Source organism: Lagopus leucura, unplaced genomic scaffold (genome assembly GCF_019238085.1).
Source record: "Lagopus leucura isolate 7727_CA_CO unplaced genomic scaffold, USGS_WTPT01 Super-Scaffold_100001, whole genome shotgun sequence".
Lineage (NCBI taxonomy): Eukaryota > Metazoa > Chordata > Aves > Galliformes > Phasianidae > Lagopus > Lagopus leucura.
The window spans coordinates 72,397,498-72,414,547 of NW_024962262.1; the positions used below are offsets into that span (position 1 = coordinate 72,397,498).

At 40.4% G+C, this 17,050-nt stretch overlaps 1 protein-coding gene across 1 annotated transcript in view; it reads left to right on the top strand.

Annotated features, from left to right (window-relative positions):
- KCNJ6 (potassium inwardly rectifying channel subfamily J member 6) overlaps window positions 1-16,798 on the top strand; it is a 37,780-nt gene extending 20,982 nt beyond the window's left edge. Inside the window, exon 2 of the mRNA XM_042866809.1 lies at window positions 16,473-16,798. Coding sequence (XP_042722743.1) covers window positions 16,473-16,798 — 326 coding nt within the window. The remainder of the gene's footprint in view (window positions 1-16,472) is intronic.
- Window positions 16,799-17,050: the final 252 nt, after the last annotated feature.

Consider the following 17,050-nt stretch of genomic DNA (forward strand, 5'->3'; position numbering starts at 1 on the left):
TGGACTAGTTTCACTGAGTTCATTCAAGCTAGACTTGATCTTTGTAGGTCACATTCAAGCGAACTCCTCTCCTCTCCTCTCCTCTCCTCTCCTCTCCTCTCCTCTCCTCTCTTCTCCTATGACTCCCAGAATTACATCACAATAAAGTTGCAGTAAGTTTTAAGCATGGCTTAATGATGGCACCAAGTTGTAACAGTAACCAAGTTGAATGCCTATTTGCTGTTGTTACTTTTTGTATATGCCTTGCTCAGGTTGCTTTAGTGTGAACTTGTGTTCTATCAGAACAGTGAGGCAAACAGAGCAGCTTTGTGTATACAATCAGCCCCCGCTTCAGCATCTCTCCCTGAGCTGGAGTCAGACTGACTTAAGAGAGAAGATTAAAACTGTCCTGCTAAGGTTGTTACTGCTCCCTGCCAGCCTCCTCTTTCTGACAAACATTGTCTCAGCCAGGGCTGTTTTAATGAATACCATCTCTCCTGCACCCATTGGTTTACCTGAATCGTTACAAAACCTTCCAAAAATCATGGGTTGAATCACGTAAGCACAGAGTTATTAAGTGGATGCATTCCTGGATGTGATAGATTGTTCAACATACAGCACTCCACGCAGTGGTTGTGAAGGTGCTACACCTGATCAACATAACTTCCCAGATCCCAGAGCTTAACCCTGTACAGCATGCGTCAAGCACTGACAGGTGCCAGAGTGCCAAGTGGGTATTTGCTGTTTTGTGAGCACAGCTAAGAGAAAGAGGGAAAGAGTTGCAAGGAATCATTTATCTGTTGCGATTTTTCCTGCCTTCTTCCAAATATGCAGTCAAAGATGGCATGGATACACATTTAATATACATTGGTTAGAGAAGTAGTAGCATGGCACTATACAGCTTGGAGGCTTTCAGCACTCGTGCAGTCCTGGAATTATCTGCTCTATCAGTAGCCTCGAAAATGTTTTTTCTCTCTCAGCCTGCATACAGTCCCAAGGCAGTAGTCACTCCAAATTGGGTATATGATTACCTCTCTTGCCCCACTTCTTCCCCAGAAGCATTTGTTCCAAATGTACCAGGGCTCAAGGATGATTTCTTAGGGCTGACCCATACTGTCCATCAGTTCCTTGGAACAGGGGAAAAATTCTAGTGACAGGAGAAGATTTCTGTAGTGCTCTTTCTCACCACTGAAGCAGTACAATGCAGAATTAACATGTTGAAGGATCTAGTCCATTAACTTTTAAAATTAGCTACCAAGGGAGATGGAAACAGTTGTGAGAAAACAAGACATTTAAAGCTTCTTGCAAATCCAAACTGCCCTCCTCTAAATCATCATACCTCAGTAGCTATATTTGTAACTTTATCTCTTAAATATGATAATGTAAAAAGGCTGCAAAGTGAATTTTTCTGTGCAGATGCCATCTTAATCTTCATCTTTCTCCTGTTAGCAACAGAGCTGCAAGCTACAGCATTATTCAGCACTTGCGCAAAATCAGGGCTCTGATTATGCTCCTTCTTTTGAGATGCTGTTGCTAGTGCTCACAGCAATTTAGTTCAAGATACAACAATAACCTAAACAGCAGGCCAGCCTGATCTGGCATGAATGTGGCACCATACGTAATAGAAATCTGTTGTCATATTGTTGCTAGCTATTGCAAAAGTTCATGAAGCAGAATTATACCTTTTCGTGGCACTAAGGGACATGGTTTAGTGACGGAGTCACTGGGTCAGGTTGATGGTTGGACTTGATGGCCTTGAAGATCTATTCCAACCTAGATCATTCCAGGATTCTATGATACTTGCAACTCAGGTCATGACATCTTCATTATCTTGGGATGATTTCATTTGAATGAGCTTTTTTGTTGTCCTTGCCTATGTATTGTGACAGGTTGATTCACAAATATTCCTGGTATTCAGCAGTCACATGAAAAACTGGATAATATTCCTAAAGATCAGGGATCCTGAAGCACAGTGCCGTTCCTATGGAGTCCATTGAAATCATCTTCCATCTGGACTTAAATCCACTTCATTCCAAAAGCCAAAATGCAGCAAGAAGTTACTTTTGGTTTTTGTGAAGCTTAGAACAGACCTTCACCTTAGATTGGAAACCTGTAGAAATGGGACCACTGATAAGCACAGAGGCACATATTACAGCTAGAGCTGTCAGTTCACTAGGGGATTTCATCATATTTCTCTTTTTCATTATCAGTTGGGAACATGTACAAGATGTTAATCAGCTTCTTCTTCCCTCGCAGACACACATCAGTACACAAACAACCTGGCCAAGCTCACAAAGGGATTTGTTAAATGAAAACTTTCAATCTTAATCAAATTTTGAGGAATGCTCCATGAATTATAGGGCCTGAAATCCAGTCATGGAAGCAGCAAATGTTTAGCTGTGCTTCTATCCCTATAGTGGCCTTTGAGAGTATCACAGTTTTTTTTAATGCCTGGTGAAATCAGAGCAACAATGTGTAAAGCCACAGTTCCAAATTATTTCAATTTTTCAATGGTTATAGGAACATTTACAAGATGGTTGGACCGCATACTGCTAACAGCTATTATTTACTCGGGGACTTTCTTGCAGCCAATTGTGTAATACTACCCAATAAACTGTGCAGAAAAGGAATTATGAGTTGTGCTACAGCATTTCCACAAATTAGAAATGAAGTGAAACTTTCTGCACTACAAATGTTTTTATGGAGGGGCAGCGAGTGTGGGAAGAGGGAGGAAATGCCATTAAACTTTTCTAAATGTGTTGAACACACACACTTCCATGACATGACAGCACAATGGCATTTCACTCACTGTCAACTGATTTAATCCCATCATAACAGATTTCAATGTTCTGGGGTGGCTTGTTGTGGCTTCTCACTATACGATTTAAATAGCCTGATCTATACACCAATTCCTAGTTATTATCTTGTAACAATGTTGTAACTCTCCCAGTGCCTCTCTGATGTCTGTTGTCTTCTCACTGCTCGCAGTTAAATTCTCCTCTCCTCCCCTCATACGACAAAAGTAATCTTCATTTGATGATAATCAACCTATCTCATTAAGCATTTCCAAGGGTTTCCATGGCTCACACATCAAGAAGTTGTTACTCTGAGTATATGAGAACTGCAAAATCAGTATCTCTATGCATCTCTGCACATCTGTATGTGTGAGTGCTTGAGTGTCACAGCCTCATGTTACCATAGCACCTGCCGGCAAAATCTCCATAATTCTGATGACAGTCAATATTTTTTAAAACATAATTAAAAGAATGGGAGAATTCCAGTGCACAAAAAAAAAAAAAAAAGGCTGAGGAACCAGAATTATGACTTTAGAATTCACATTCTTTGCCTGGATGCATCTCATCAGGCTTCTGTATCCAAAACAATCACCTCCCCAGTTTTACCATCTATACCCTTCTCTGCTTAAAGCAAAGGGGAAAAAACTGGTATTAGAAAAGATTCTGAGCTCTGTTGAGAATCTGAAAATGAGCAGAAGTTTGCTTTGTGCTGAAATAACAGGATCAGAAAAAGAATGCTGTTCCAAAACAGCTCTTCATGAAAACTGCATTGGTTCTTCAGCCAAAAAAACCCTCCTGGTTCACATCAAAGGACAGCAGATAGCCTGCATGTCCCCACATGGCTGTCAAAATATATGTATTCTCACTACAGTAGTATTTCTTCACTATGTACCTTCCTGGAGGTACTGGAGCAAGTCACCGCTCTCTGCCTCAGTTTCCTCATTTGTAAAACAAAATAAATGCTTTTTCCCTTCCTTTGAGACTTTCAGATAAGAGATAAACAGAAATAATATCCAAATGCTACTACTTATTACTATTTTTGAGCCTCAGCAATTCATTACCTGCTGAGCTTCTAGGTTGGAATGCAAATTGACTGGCATCTTTCATTCTTCACTTGTCTTATTGTATTTGCATTGGCCTGCATTTTCAGTAAAATCACAGTTTTTTAAAATCAAAAATGTGATTTAAAAATTGATAGGAAACACAGGCAGCAAATCTTGGTTGTACCAAGCAAATAGCATCTAATGCTCTAAGCATATACACGCATAGCTTGTGCCTGTTCTAAGTGACTTCTTCAGGAAATATTTGGGTTTGGGCTTTTTGGGATTCTGCCTAAGCTGACTTCATATTTAACAGTCAGGAGCTTAGCCTGAGGGGGTGATGAGCACACCCTCACATCAAGGCCCAGATCCACAATGGTACTCAGAGGAGAGGCAAGAGAAAGGAGTCTAGGTGGCACTAGTAAAGTACCACTCATCCCAGGAGCAGGGCTTTGCTTCTTTTCTCTCTCTTTTAAAAAATAAAGCTCTGCCTGGAGTATGAAATGAAGACACTTCCACTGTACTTCATTAGGCATCCAGGAAAAATGTTCATCATAGAATGAGGGGAGAGAAGGACATGGCATAGGTCTGGTTAGACCCAGCATTCCTCCTATGCTTTCTTGAACTCCCTAACACATGTCCCTTTTTCTAGCCTGCTTTATCTTCAAACTCTTGCATTTTCCTCCCAGGTTTTGTGATATACATATACATTTTTTAAAGGAAGCACAAGTGACTTTAAAGTCATCCCTGTGCTCTCCTAGTACCCAAGTCTGGTTCACTGCAAGTGTGAAGGAGAGAAGGGGTCAGTAAGTTTTCGAAAGGACTGTGCCAATTGCTATTTCTCTTTTCTATCCCGGAGGCTAAGTACCTAAGATTTCTTAGGTACTCAGTAGGAACCCAGGGCTGATGGCTCACAAACAAGCATCTGCTTTGTTGCTTGGGACTTAGAAAGGACCCCATGAATGTCTGTAACTGGAGATGTGAGTCACGTCCGCAGTCTGGAACATCATTACCTTGGTGGAAGCTGTTCCTGATTTGAACTGCTTCTGACTGAGACTGGAATCTGGCTTTGTGTTTTTCACTTGCTGCAGCATGCATTTTTTAAAACTTCATGTTAAACACTCATACGAGACATCACAGTGGAGCTCTTTAGCCAGCCCAGGCTACATTTTTTCTCCCTTTTGCCTCGGAAACTAAGAGCTTGTTCTAGCTCATTTTTGAGAGACATTATCAGAGTGAAGGATGTCCAGTTTCAGCCAAGCACTCATTACACAAACCATGTATCTGTGAAGTGCTCCAAATTAGCAGTGGTCTGGCAGCAGTTAAAAAAAAGCTGCAAGAAAGAGACTGTGTAATTGTGCTTGTCATGAAGAAGAATATAGTCTGCAGCTGGTGCACAGAAATGCCTCCAATCTATATGGGAGTCAGAAGAAAATTGAGTAGGCTGCTAACCTCTAGCTCAACTAGAAGTTAGCAAGATTCCTCCTCCAACTACTAGATTCCTGCCACAAACACACACCATCCTGCTGGTACGTCAACTGCCTGCCTGCCCAAACATTTCAAAAAGATCTTCTGCAATAACCTCTTAACAACATCTTCCAGGCATTGCTTGTTTTTCTTCATTTAGATACATGCATACAGCATAATCCTTGTGAGCTATCTCTTCTGGTAAGAGAGTGCCACCTCATGACTGCTAGAGAGGAATGAAACAATCCACAGAGGTAAAGCAGAAAGCATTCACGTGGTCAGGGAGGGCTGCAATAGCCCATCCTCTCCATTCCTATCAGCTTTCACACAGCACCACAGCATCCTGAGACAAGTACTCCTTGTAGATGTGCTTTGCTACCATTATTCTTATAGAAAAAGCTTAGCATCTTTGCTTAAGACCAAGCCTAACCTCAACGTTAAACAAAAATTAATCCCTCAGTAGAACCATATGAAATTATGCAGGCCATTAGACAAAGTGTTTCAAAAGCCTGTTCATTGTGCTTGATCCTCCCCTGCAGGATCTTAGGTACGTCTCCTCTAGGAACTGCACAATTTTGGGTGCAAATATCATCTTCTCCTTTCTTGATCCGACAGCTTACCCCATTTCTACCCACCTCTTCTCAAGCCTAGTAATTTTTCTGTGCTAATACACTTAACATTTCTCACCAGCTTAGATAAATATTCTTTAGACTATGGAGAATTTTTGTGGTGGTAGAAAGTCCTAAGGATTCTTCGTTTCTTCCATAAATGAGGTATGAAAGTCAAAGAAACTAAATTTTTCATGCTCCATCATTAGTTTGAAATATTTGCCACAAAATCAGGCACAGCACATGGACTGATCTATCTGCCTCACTTAGAGACAATTAGTTTAAATATTTAAAACACATGAACAGGGAATGGAGCAAAATACCCTTTTGCTGGGTTCTGCTTTTTTTAAAATCCTTTTAAATGAATTTGGGCACTGAGGAAAGTGCTAGATTGAAAACCCTAGAGCCTGAAATCTATGGTTTCTGTTCTTTTTCCCAGAATAAAAGTATCAGGAGAGTAGTACCAAAGCTTCCCTAAAATCCCAGTTTTACTGCTGCTATCCTCCTTTATTGGACTCATTGCTAAATTCTAGACAGTAATTAAAGATCTGATTCAGGCCATCCTTGCCATCTCAAACAAAGCCAAAGTCAATTAAAACCAAATGAAATATTAATTTTTCTAAAACGATTATTGATCTTCTAGCAGGTACATTAATAGCACCTATTACAAGGCAGGATGCCACACTGCTAAAATATGAATACAGGTTTTGACGTAACTTGAATATTAAACAGTGCTTCAGAAGTGAAAGATTTTGCATCTCATTCCCTAAGGCAACCAGTTTTTGCTCGGGACTGAATTTCAAAATATGCTGCTAAAGTTGACAGATATCCGACATTATTAACCTGAAAGCATCAACTTATCTTAAGTCTCATCCTATGAACTGAAGAAAAAATAGAAAAAATCAAAACTCACTTGAGATTCAGTGGGAGGATTTTAACAGCACAGATGATTTTCTTCGCATAACAGCCAGAAGGGCAAAGAACAGCAAAAGTTCATCAAAAATCTGGGCTGCTTTCAGTCAGGGGTTGGTTGGTTCCTTTGTTACGATAATGTAACAACTGAATCCATACAACTAAGTTAAACTTTAATATAAAATCATCATTACGACAGGTTAATTTTGAACTTTAATTTATTTAACAATTTCCCTTTAAAAGATTTTTATAAAGGAGATAACCTGTCCTAAATAATAGCACAAACAATTATTTGATTGCTTTAACTGAAGGTCCATATTAACAACACTAACTCGGGTGTTTCTCCTCCTCCTCCTGAAGCAGTCACATTAGCTCATTAGTTGCTTGCTTACTTACTGTAAGAATGAGAAAGCAGTTGTGCTTTTATTAACCAGAGTACAGGGTTGGACTTTTTCAACTCTCTGTTCCTCACATCTCCATTCCCATCTGGCTTTCTCAAACGGTACATGTGACAGTTCCAGTGGTGCTGTCAAGAGCCAGAGCTTGTTTCTGAAAGCCACTGAGCACCTCTGAATCTGTACAAGTCCTCTTGGGACTCTTTCTGGTAAAATATAAATTGAAATTACCATCCCTGAAACTGAGATATTTTTAGGAAATTGATTTCTTCAAGCTGTCTCTGCTAAAAGCAAGTACCACCTACCCATGTTTAGTTTAGCTTATTTTCCAGCCCACCTAAAAGGATGCACTGTTACAAAACCACCCAGTCAATTCTACCAGCAAATTTTGTTGCTTACCAAAAATCCAAGCGATTTTGGAAAGAACATCGTTTCTTTCTTCTTTTTTTTTAATGATGCATTTACCCCAACCTTCTTTCATCTCCTCCTCCTGCTTCACAACAGCTAAACCAGGCTTCAGCAATGCCATTAGCCACAAATCTAGAAAGAGCCACCAAATACTTTGTGGGTGACTCATATTTTGCTGTCAAAAAGCTAGTGATCTTTCTTGTTTCCTACATTTTACAGCATGCCACGCTGTGTGCTCACAGTGTTTTGTCTGCAATCCTGGGTTCAGAAACATTTCCACTGTAAAATGTGACATTTTTACAAAAAGCTCTAAGTCATTAATCTTTACCACAGAGCAAAGAGTGGATGTTCTACTCTTTTTTAAGTACCGCTCTAAGAAGAGAAACAAAATACATCCAGACATGTAAACTGAAATTATGTTTAAGATGTCTGTGTTGCCAGAGGTGAGCAAGTTCACTTGCGTTTTAACAAAATTCTTGTCTTGAAGGCATGACAGCACAAATATGCAGCAGGTACAGGCCATTATAAAAATGTTGTTTTCACAGAAATCATCATTCTTACTGTGGGTTTTTTTTTTTTTTTTTGTTATTATTATTTTTCCCAGCCATTCGTTGGCATAATGGTGATGTGGGATTTCAGCAATGTCCAAACATGTCTCGGTCTGTTCTCAGTCCCAGTTACTATTGTGTGCTAAATATACATTCCTTGAGGGTGTTTCATAGGCTATGCATTGTTTAGCATAGAGCGAATATAGCAGTGAGCTATATTTTTCCATAGTGTTGCCTCCCTGTTTATATGTCTTAAAGGATGTCACACTGAAAGAGCTCCGAGATAAACAGTGCTTTTCCCACTTTCTGAGATCAAAGCACAAGGATCCACATTCTCATCAGACAGCCCACAGAACATCCATCTCTGCCCAATGCCACCTTCAAGCATTGGCCCAGGATGCTTGCTTCAAGCGCGTCTGTGAAGGATGCTTGCAGCATTAGCCTGAATGTTTTGGAGAATAAGCAGATTTTATGAAATTGCACATAAAACTCGAGTTTTCAAAAATGGGTGGGGTTTTAAGAAATTTTAGATTTTGAAGAGTTAGAAGATGCATTTTTATTTTCTTTCCTGGGATTCACAACCCTCCCATTTCCATCTTCTACCTCTTCAGCAAGGTGCAGAGAGACAGGAACCAGCTGTTTAGGAGGTGATCTCATTCAGCTTTTGAGTCTTTCCAGAACAGTGAGGAACCTGAGCTAGTCTACTCTTTGTTCCCCAAAATGAGTAATGCAACAGCTCAGACAGTGGCTTCTTCATCTTTCTGTTATCCAAATCTAGCTTTTCCTACAGAGCCCTTAGACAGGTGAGAACAGGGGACTCAGAGTTCTAAGAGAGGCTCCCTTTTGCTCCTCCCAGCCTGAGGCCATGCTGCAGGTAACCAGCTGTGGCATGGTATCGCAACATGCTGGTGGGATGATGCTTCATTGGGATCACCTCTCTCATAGAATCATAGACCGTTTTCAGTTGGAAGGGACCTCAAAGCCCACTCAGCCCCAACCCCTGCCATGGGCAGGGCTGCCCCCCACCAGCTCAGACTGCCCAGGCCCCATCCAACCTGGTCTTGAGCGACTGCAGGGATGGAGCATCTTCACAGGAGAGGTGCTCCAGCCCTCTCATCTTCTTTGTTGCACTCCTCTGGACCCAACACCTCTACATGTTCTTGTGCTTGGGGCCACAGGCTTGGACTCAATAGAGCAAAATGGCCCCCAAATGGGGCCTCATGAGGGCAGAGCAGAAGGGAGAACTCTGAGAGCCACCTCTGCCATGTATTTCTCTCTATGATCAGATGCTGCATTGTTTGATATACTGAATTTCCCAGATTTAGTCAGCAGGAAAAAAAAGCAATCATCGTCCATTTGAAAAAGCACAGCTGAAAAAAATGATTTAAATTCATACACATCAGGAAGCTTGATTTGCTGGGCATGGCCTGAATATAAAGCTAAATGAAGGTTAAATATTGGCTGAATAGTAATTTTACTGTGTCTCTGAGAAGATGTTTATTGAGAATATATACGGGTACTGTAGCTAGAACTGGCAGCACATTTGGAGATTGACTGGGATAAGCTTTTCTACCTTCCTCAGACTAAGATACATGTAATCAGAAAGCAAAGAATTAGATACAAAATATTCAGTGAAGTAAATTTTATGCACTCACTGATCCTTGTGGGTCCCTTCCAAATCAAGATATCCTATGATTTTGTAATTCTTGAAAGGAAAATATTAACAAAGTTAAATATTTCTAGTGGACCATTTTTCCATTGGAAAATATCATCTCAGTCATATTGAAATCCCCCACTGGGAGAAAAAGAATGTGCATTTTTTTAAATATTTTGAAAAAGACTAAAATATGATCATCTTATACCAATTCATGTTCTATTAAAACATCGATTTTGGAAAAGTCAGAATGAAAGCAGGATGCTTTGACTGATCCAAGATGAAATGCGTATAGAATTTAGAATAAAGGAATTTCTCTTTGTAGCACACTGCCGGTACTTAATAAACACAGGAGCAATGTTCAAGCACAGAAAATCATTGTGCCACACCACAGTTTAATAGATTAGGTGCACATTCATCTAATTACCTCAATATTAGTACCATCATCAAGGTGTTTATGCATAATTCACCCATTTTCTGACCTGTGCACAAGGTAAGGTGCAGAAGTTGGCTCTGATGCTGTGAGTCAGAATCCCCTTTTTCTTTATAACTCCTACAGAATAGTTTCATCATGAGTGCTGGTATAGAGGTTACAAAAGTTAATCTCAAGGAGTAGAGAATTTTATAACGTTTGTGTTTGGTTTTAAAAGGTTCTTGTTGCACAAACAAACTTTTAGACAAAGTAAATTGAAATCTCTACAGTAATACTCAGAAGAGTATGTTACAGCTAAACAGAGATTGAAGGTAATGTACTAGGAACATTCCACACACACCTGGAAGTCTCAGCTCCCAGCTGAGACCTTGTACAAAATTCACTACTCATGTAAAGGAGCAAAACTCTCCTCACCACAGAAATGGGGGCACCCCACTGTATTCTGTGGATGCTCCACTCCTCTGTTGCTGAGATCTCACTCCAAGCTGAACCATGATGCAAACTTCCCATGCAAAGACTGAATCTGGTTCAATCTTGTTCAGAAGGAAATCTGCCTCAGAGGAAATCCCCATTAAATTGGACCTTACAATCTATTTGACATTGTGACCATCAGCCAAGAAGATGCAGTCAAAAATTGGCTGCAATAATTGCAACTTCACCCATTTCATTTAATCACATAACTTACAAGTCATTTTTTATCACAGGAGCAGAATTTGAAAATAAAATGTTCTGTTGTCATGAAAACTAGCCCAAATAGCACAAAAGCTGAGGGAGGCTGTTCCCTTGGGTAATCTGCAGTAGGCTGACCTAGAGCTGAATACTGCAGTTTTTCAGACCAAACATGTATTTGACTCTATGATTCTTTTTCCTTTAACATTTTGACAGTGTTTTATTTTTGATTACTCCCATCACAAGCTAATGGCAAGTGTACACGACACAACATATCATTGTGTAAGTGATCATGAAATCTTAAATTAAAAGTGCTGTGAGGAAAGGCATGAAGTCACTCTGGGTTACCACACCAAAATTTTATACCACTGCAAGACAGTGGTAAGCATAAGCCCAAATAGCAGCAGACAACACAAACAGTCTGTAACCTCAAAATAACTGCACAGGGCAACTTTATGAGTAATGAATGTGGAGGTGTCATCAATTTTGTTATTAACTCTAGGCAGTGAAAGGTGGGGTTGTAACCTTACCCTCATATCAGCAACAGCTTGAGGGAATTATTTTGTCATTTTCGTAGACTGCACTTGCAACTAATAAGCTTTGTAAAACCTCACATTCTAGCTGCAAGAAAAATTACTGATGGGATGCACAGAAACTGAGCTGGTCCATAGAATCATAGAATTACCAAGGTGGGAAAAGACCACTAAGATCATCCAATCCAACCATCCACCTATCCAATGTTTCCCACTATACCATGTCCATCAGTACAACATTTAAATGTTTCTTGAACACTTTCAGGGACAGCGACTCCACCCCTCCTTGGGCAGCCTGTAACAGAGCCTGACCTCGGAGAAAAAGTATCTACCTCAGCCTTCTCTCCTAGGCTGTCTGGAGAGGAACATCTGTCAGGTGCCAGAACACAGTCCCAACTTCTTGTCCGGGCTGCCTGGATGTAATGCTATGGATGTGAGCAAGCCCTTTACAGCCTTATTCATTAATGCCCCCTCTCTGAAAGAACTCAAGGCCAGGAGGCCAGACTGGGTGGGCTCTGAGCAACCTGGTCTAGAGGGAGGTGTCCCTGCCAGTAGCCAGGGATTGCAAATGGATGATCTTAAAGGTCCCTTCCAACCCAAACCATTCCATGATTCCATGAGTCTATAATAAATACAGAGCATCCTCACCCTGGCACAGATACCTTGTGGCCACAGCTGTGTCAACTTTAAGGTGGACAGAAAGTTGCTTAGCAGGCTGCCTTTGGCTCACAAGATACTCTTCACTTTGCAGTGCAGCTCAAGGTTTCGTGCTGTTCAGCTCCTCACCTGATGAATAAAAATAATAAGCATTTAGGGAATAAATGAAATGTTAGGTGAATTGGCTGTATGGTAATGGGATTATCCAAAATAGTAACTAATGTCTGATTTCAGATATGTGGAACTAATCCCAGCACTGTCAGCAGGATCTTTTTGTTCCTGTTAAAGCAAAACTGTGAAAATGCTGCAGTGTTAGCTTGTATACTTAAAAAAGAAAAAAAAGAAAAAAAAAACTTCCTTCACCAAAACCCATAATTTTACATTATAATGTAAAAAGGACCAAACTTCAGTTGTGACACTCTGCATAGTTCTGACCCATGAAATGGGATAAGAGAGCATGGGAATGGTATCCACAACAGTGCAATTCTTTCAGAAGAAAATGGCAGTTTTTATGACTGTGTCTACAGCTCACCAGGTTCTAACTGCACATTAAGCATAATTTAATAATAATCATCATAATGATGTAATATGGCTATTAATTTTACTTCAGAGGTAATTTGCCTGACAACACTCAGTTATGATGCTGCAGCCAGTGTAAACATTAAATAAATGGACCAAAACACTGCTATTAAGACCTGAGAGAAAGTTTCAACATATACAAGGGCCAATTATTTGAGTTTAGAGAAGTGAGACAGCCAAGGGGAACCATCAGAAGTCTTATCAGCTCAAAGAGTGTTGAAAGTCCAGTGTGCAGCTAGATGAACAGGTGCAAGATAAAGCCCACAGCAGTGCAACCTAATCCTGCTTCTGCATTTCTACCATGCCAGGGAACAGAGACAGATGGAGCAGGAGGCCATGGAGCTGCCTCATAAGGATTTGCAGGGGCTGGCAGCTGCCCCATGCAGCCAAGATTGTCCTTCAGTCACCATCAGACACACTGGCTTCACTTGACACCCCTCAGACATGGGGACTTAGCAGGGCCTGAGCATCCAGTCTCAAGATCTTCACTGGTTTGCAGTGTTCCTGCTTGAACAGCCCACTCCTCCCAGTTAGAGTTTTAATTAATCTAAAATGTATTATTTGGATCTCCTAATTTTCGTGCTGATTTTGAAGAAGTCCAATTAATGCTGAGCTAAGAAGCTCCAGAGTCTCTGCATCCAGTTTTCATCTTCCCAGAAGGGATCCAGTTGAAGTGAAACAGTAGTCAAAATGTCAAATCACAGTTATTTTTAAATCCATTGTACACCAGATCTTTGGCTACACATAAGCCACATGCTTACCGAATAAACCACGCAGTACTTGTAAGCCTAAAGTCTTAAAACACCCTCAAGCAAGATGTTGCCTCATCCACAAACTTCAGAATTTAGAGCAAATCATAAGACTCACATTTCTTTTTTAGCAAAGTTTAAAATGATGACATAAAATGAAAATGTGTGTATTTGATAGTATATGATAAAGGAACAAGTTTAAGGAACCCTGGGCCAGCACAGACACAAGCTGGTAAACCCATGCAATATAGCCTTTCAGAAAGATCTTTGTTCTGCCTCCAGATGCATGCAGATTCACTGGCAATTACTTCAAGGGTCTCTGCAACTGTGGGACACTTTGTTCTGGAATCACTGTGGTCCACTTAGAGACTTTTTTTGTATTTGCAATCTAAGCTTTTAAAGACTTTCACATGCACGCAGCCGTTGATTGATTTTGTCTTTTTCTTGATTTGAACTTGCTTGCTTCAAAAGTCCTGACTTTTTCATTCCAGCTCTGAAATTATTTTGTCTAGCTATGGAAAATGAACAGGTATTAAATCACTGTGGGAATGGGAGACTAAATTAAAATGCAGAGATGGATCAAAATTTCAAATTCAGCTAGATTTTAATGAACTGTAACTCAAGCATATTTTGATTAATCTTCTTGACTTCTGCAGAAAATTGCTCCCTTCTTCTTCAGTGGTCAAATTAACGTTTCCTAAGCAAAACAGCAGGAACAGTGTGTACTTGGTTAGAATGCAGGAAGGTAATACTGTTTCGAAGGCACTTTGGTATTTTTTAATTTAATCTTATTGCCTTTTTAATGAAAACTCCAGATTTTCTGCTCATTTTAAAGTTAAATTTCTCCAGAAAAGGAATTAGAAACACATGAATGTCAGGAATGACACACTCCTTCAGAACAACCCATCCAGGTGTAAATGGTCTCATCATGCCAAAGGATCTGGTGGGAAGCCAGACCAGAGATGGATCTGAGACAGAAGGAATACATCAGTACTGGCTGCTCCCAGCCCTCTCCACCTCCAGTCTGGTGATGCCACCATCTCTGAGGCAGGGAGGTCCTATCAAACACTGCATCCATTCCAGAATTCTGCACAGGGACGTTATTATTAGTGGGCATAGTAATGATGGGTTGATGGGTTGATGGTTGGACTAGATGACCTTAGAGGTCTTTTCCAACCTTAACTATTCTGGTTAAGGAAATGGTGCTTTGGGAAGGTGCTGCACATCTAGTGCATTTGTGTCTTGTATAGTGCTCTGTGAGCTGCCAAGTTCCTCTGTCATTTTGTGTGGAAGATGATCTCCTTTAGACTAAAAATCGTACAGGAAATCTCGCTATGCGTAATTCTGTCATACGGCATCCGGTGTCCTTCCTTCCTACACACCTGTGAAATGAACAGTAAAACGGTAAGACCTTTGTATTTCTGTTCGTGTGTTATTTGAGAAGTGAAATGCAAACATGACCTGTGCTGCAAAACCAAGAAAAACAAAGGCCTGAATAGCCCAGTCAGGGAAAGAGAAGTTAAGATTGGTAAGCATAGCAGAAGTATGTTCACTTTTCTAGCAAGTAGTAAAAGTGAGGTGGATTTCATGCTAAAGCTTTAGTCACCACTCCTGAGTGTCTGCAATGTGGAGAGAAGTTCTGGAGAAGTACCACAGCGTGGAAAAAGCCAGCAAATAATATTGTAAATATAATGGTATAAATGCAAAAGTTTGAGTACTGAGAACAGCAGCTTTCACCCGTCAGAAATGAGTTACCTGAGTTTGAAGAAATGGTTCTAGAGGATGAGGGAAGAATTACCAAGAGCCATCAATACAGTCCTGAAAAAGACCAAACATTAAGCTACCTACATTTGTTCTTCCTGAAACTCTCCTTGTTTGGAGTTGGTAGAGAAATAACATCCATCTATATAGAATGTCATCTGTACCCACAAAATGAAAGATTTTGTTGTTTACCTTCTAAATATTTGATGTGTGGAAGACTTATCCAGAGGTTATATATCAGTATTTAATAAGTATTTGACATACAGTACTTAACTGAGGTTTTCTTAGGAATACATAGCTAATAATGTACAAATAATTAAAGGAAAGCCATCACATCCTCCCTATGTAAACACATTTTGTTGAGAATATGCATTTGCTTCATGAATTCCTTTCTTCCTAGTCTGCTGAGCTTCCTCCTCCATTACTGAGCAACAATATTTTATTGTTGTGCTTCCCTGAGTTGTCTGCTTCAGATGGGACATGTTCTCCAAGTTACAGCTCCCCACCACGTCCAGATTTTTTTTCAGCCAAAAGACACCCTGAATTAGACCTTGAACTCAGAATAGCTGCCTATCTTCATGTCTCTTAATGCAATCTGGTACCTTACCAATCTGTTGCACTACAGCAGCTGCCAGAGTGATGTTCAGCAGAGCTGTGATAGGAAGGTAACAGAGAAGATAGCCCCACTAATCTAAATTCAACCCCACATACTATTACAATGTCCCCCAGGAATTTTGCTGATGTTTGTACATTGACCACCAGCCCAAATGTCAAAGCAACGTAATTAAAAGGTTGCTCCAACCCCTTGGGAAACCAAGTCAACCTGTGGATCACAGGATCAGGACTTAGCTCCAACAGAGAAATTTTTTCCAGAAGCTCCTCAGCCTTGGCAACTGCTGAGTGTGGTGGTGTGGGTTTGTTACAACAGTCACCTGTCAGGGAACAAAAGGATGACAAAAGGAAGCCATACACATTCTCAACAAGCAGTCTGAGATTCAGCAGTGGGCGAGTCATTCACTGATTAAATACAGGAAGAAGAACTGCATTTAATAAAAAACATTAAGACTTTGGTCACAGATGTACTGCATGCTATTATACATGCACATAGAAGAAGGCTGCACACTATAAAAATTACTTTCTAAGCTCAACCTCATATGAGGTCCAGCCTAATGCTTTTCTGGCATGTGTCATTTTACATACACTTCTCCGCCTATTTGAAAAAATAATCAAGGTTTTGGGAAAGCAGTGGGTCGTTATAACAGCACTTCTTCCTTCTCTGTTACAGGAATGACATGCCAAGCTCGAAGTTCATATGTTACAAGTGAGATCCTGTGGGGTTATCGTTTCACCCCTGTCCTCACTCTGGAGGATGGATTTTATGAAGTTGACTACAATAGTTTTCATGAAACATATGAGACCAACACCCCAGTTTACAGTGCCAAAGAGCTGGCAGAGATGGCCAGCCGAGCAGAACTGCCCCTGACTTGGTCTGTTTCCAGCAAGCTGGACCAGCATGCTGAGCTGGAAACTGAAGAGGAAGAGAAGAATCAAGAAGACCAAAATGAAAGAAATGGTGATGTGGCAAACCTAGAGAACGAGTCCAAAGTGTAGAACCAGAGGTGTAAGGGCCACATGACCTTCTTTATCTTTTCCCTTTATGTTCCCCTTTTATTTCTTCCACGTTTTTGTTTTTCTTTCTTGTCATTATTAATTCTGGGAAAATAAATAGTTCAGATGTGAAATATCTACCTGCCCAGTTCAAACTCAAGAGTTTCACAGACTAAGTTAAGATGTAGGTTAAAGCTGCAATACCCATTACATACACTGGAATCTCCATCCCCACCCTGGTAACGACTGCTGGCT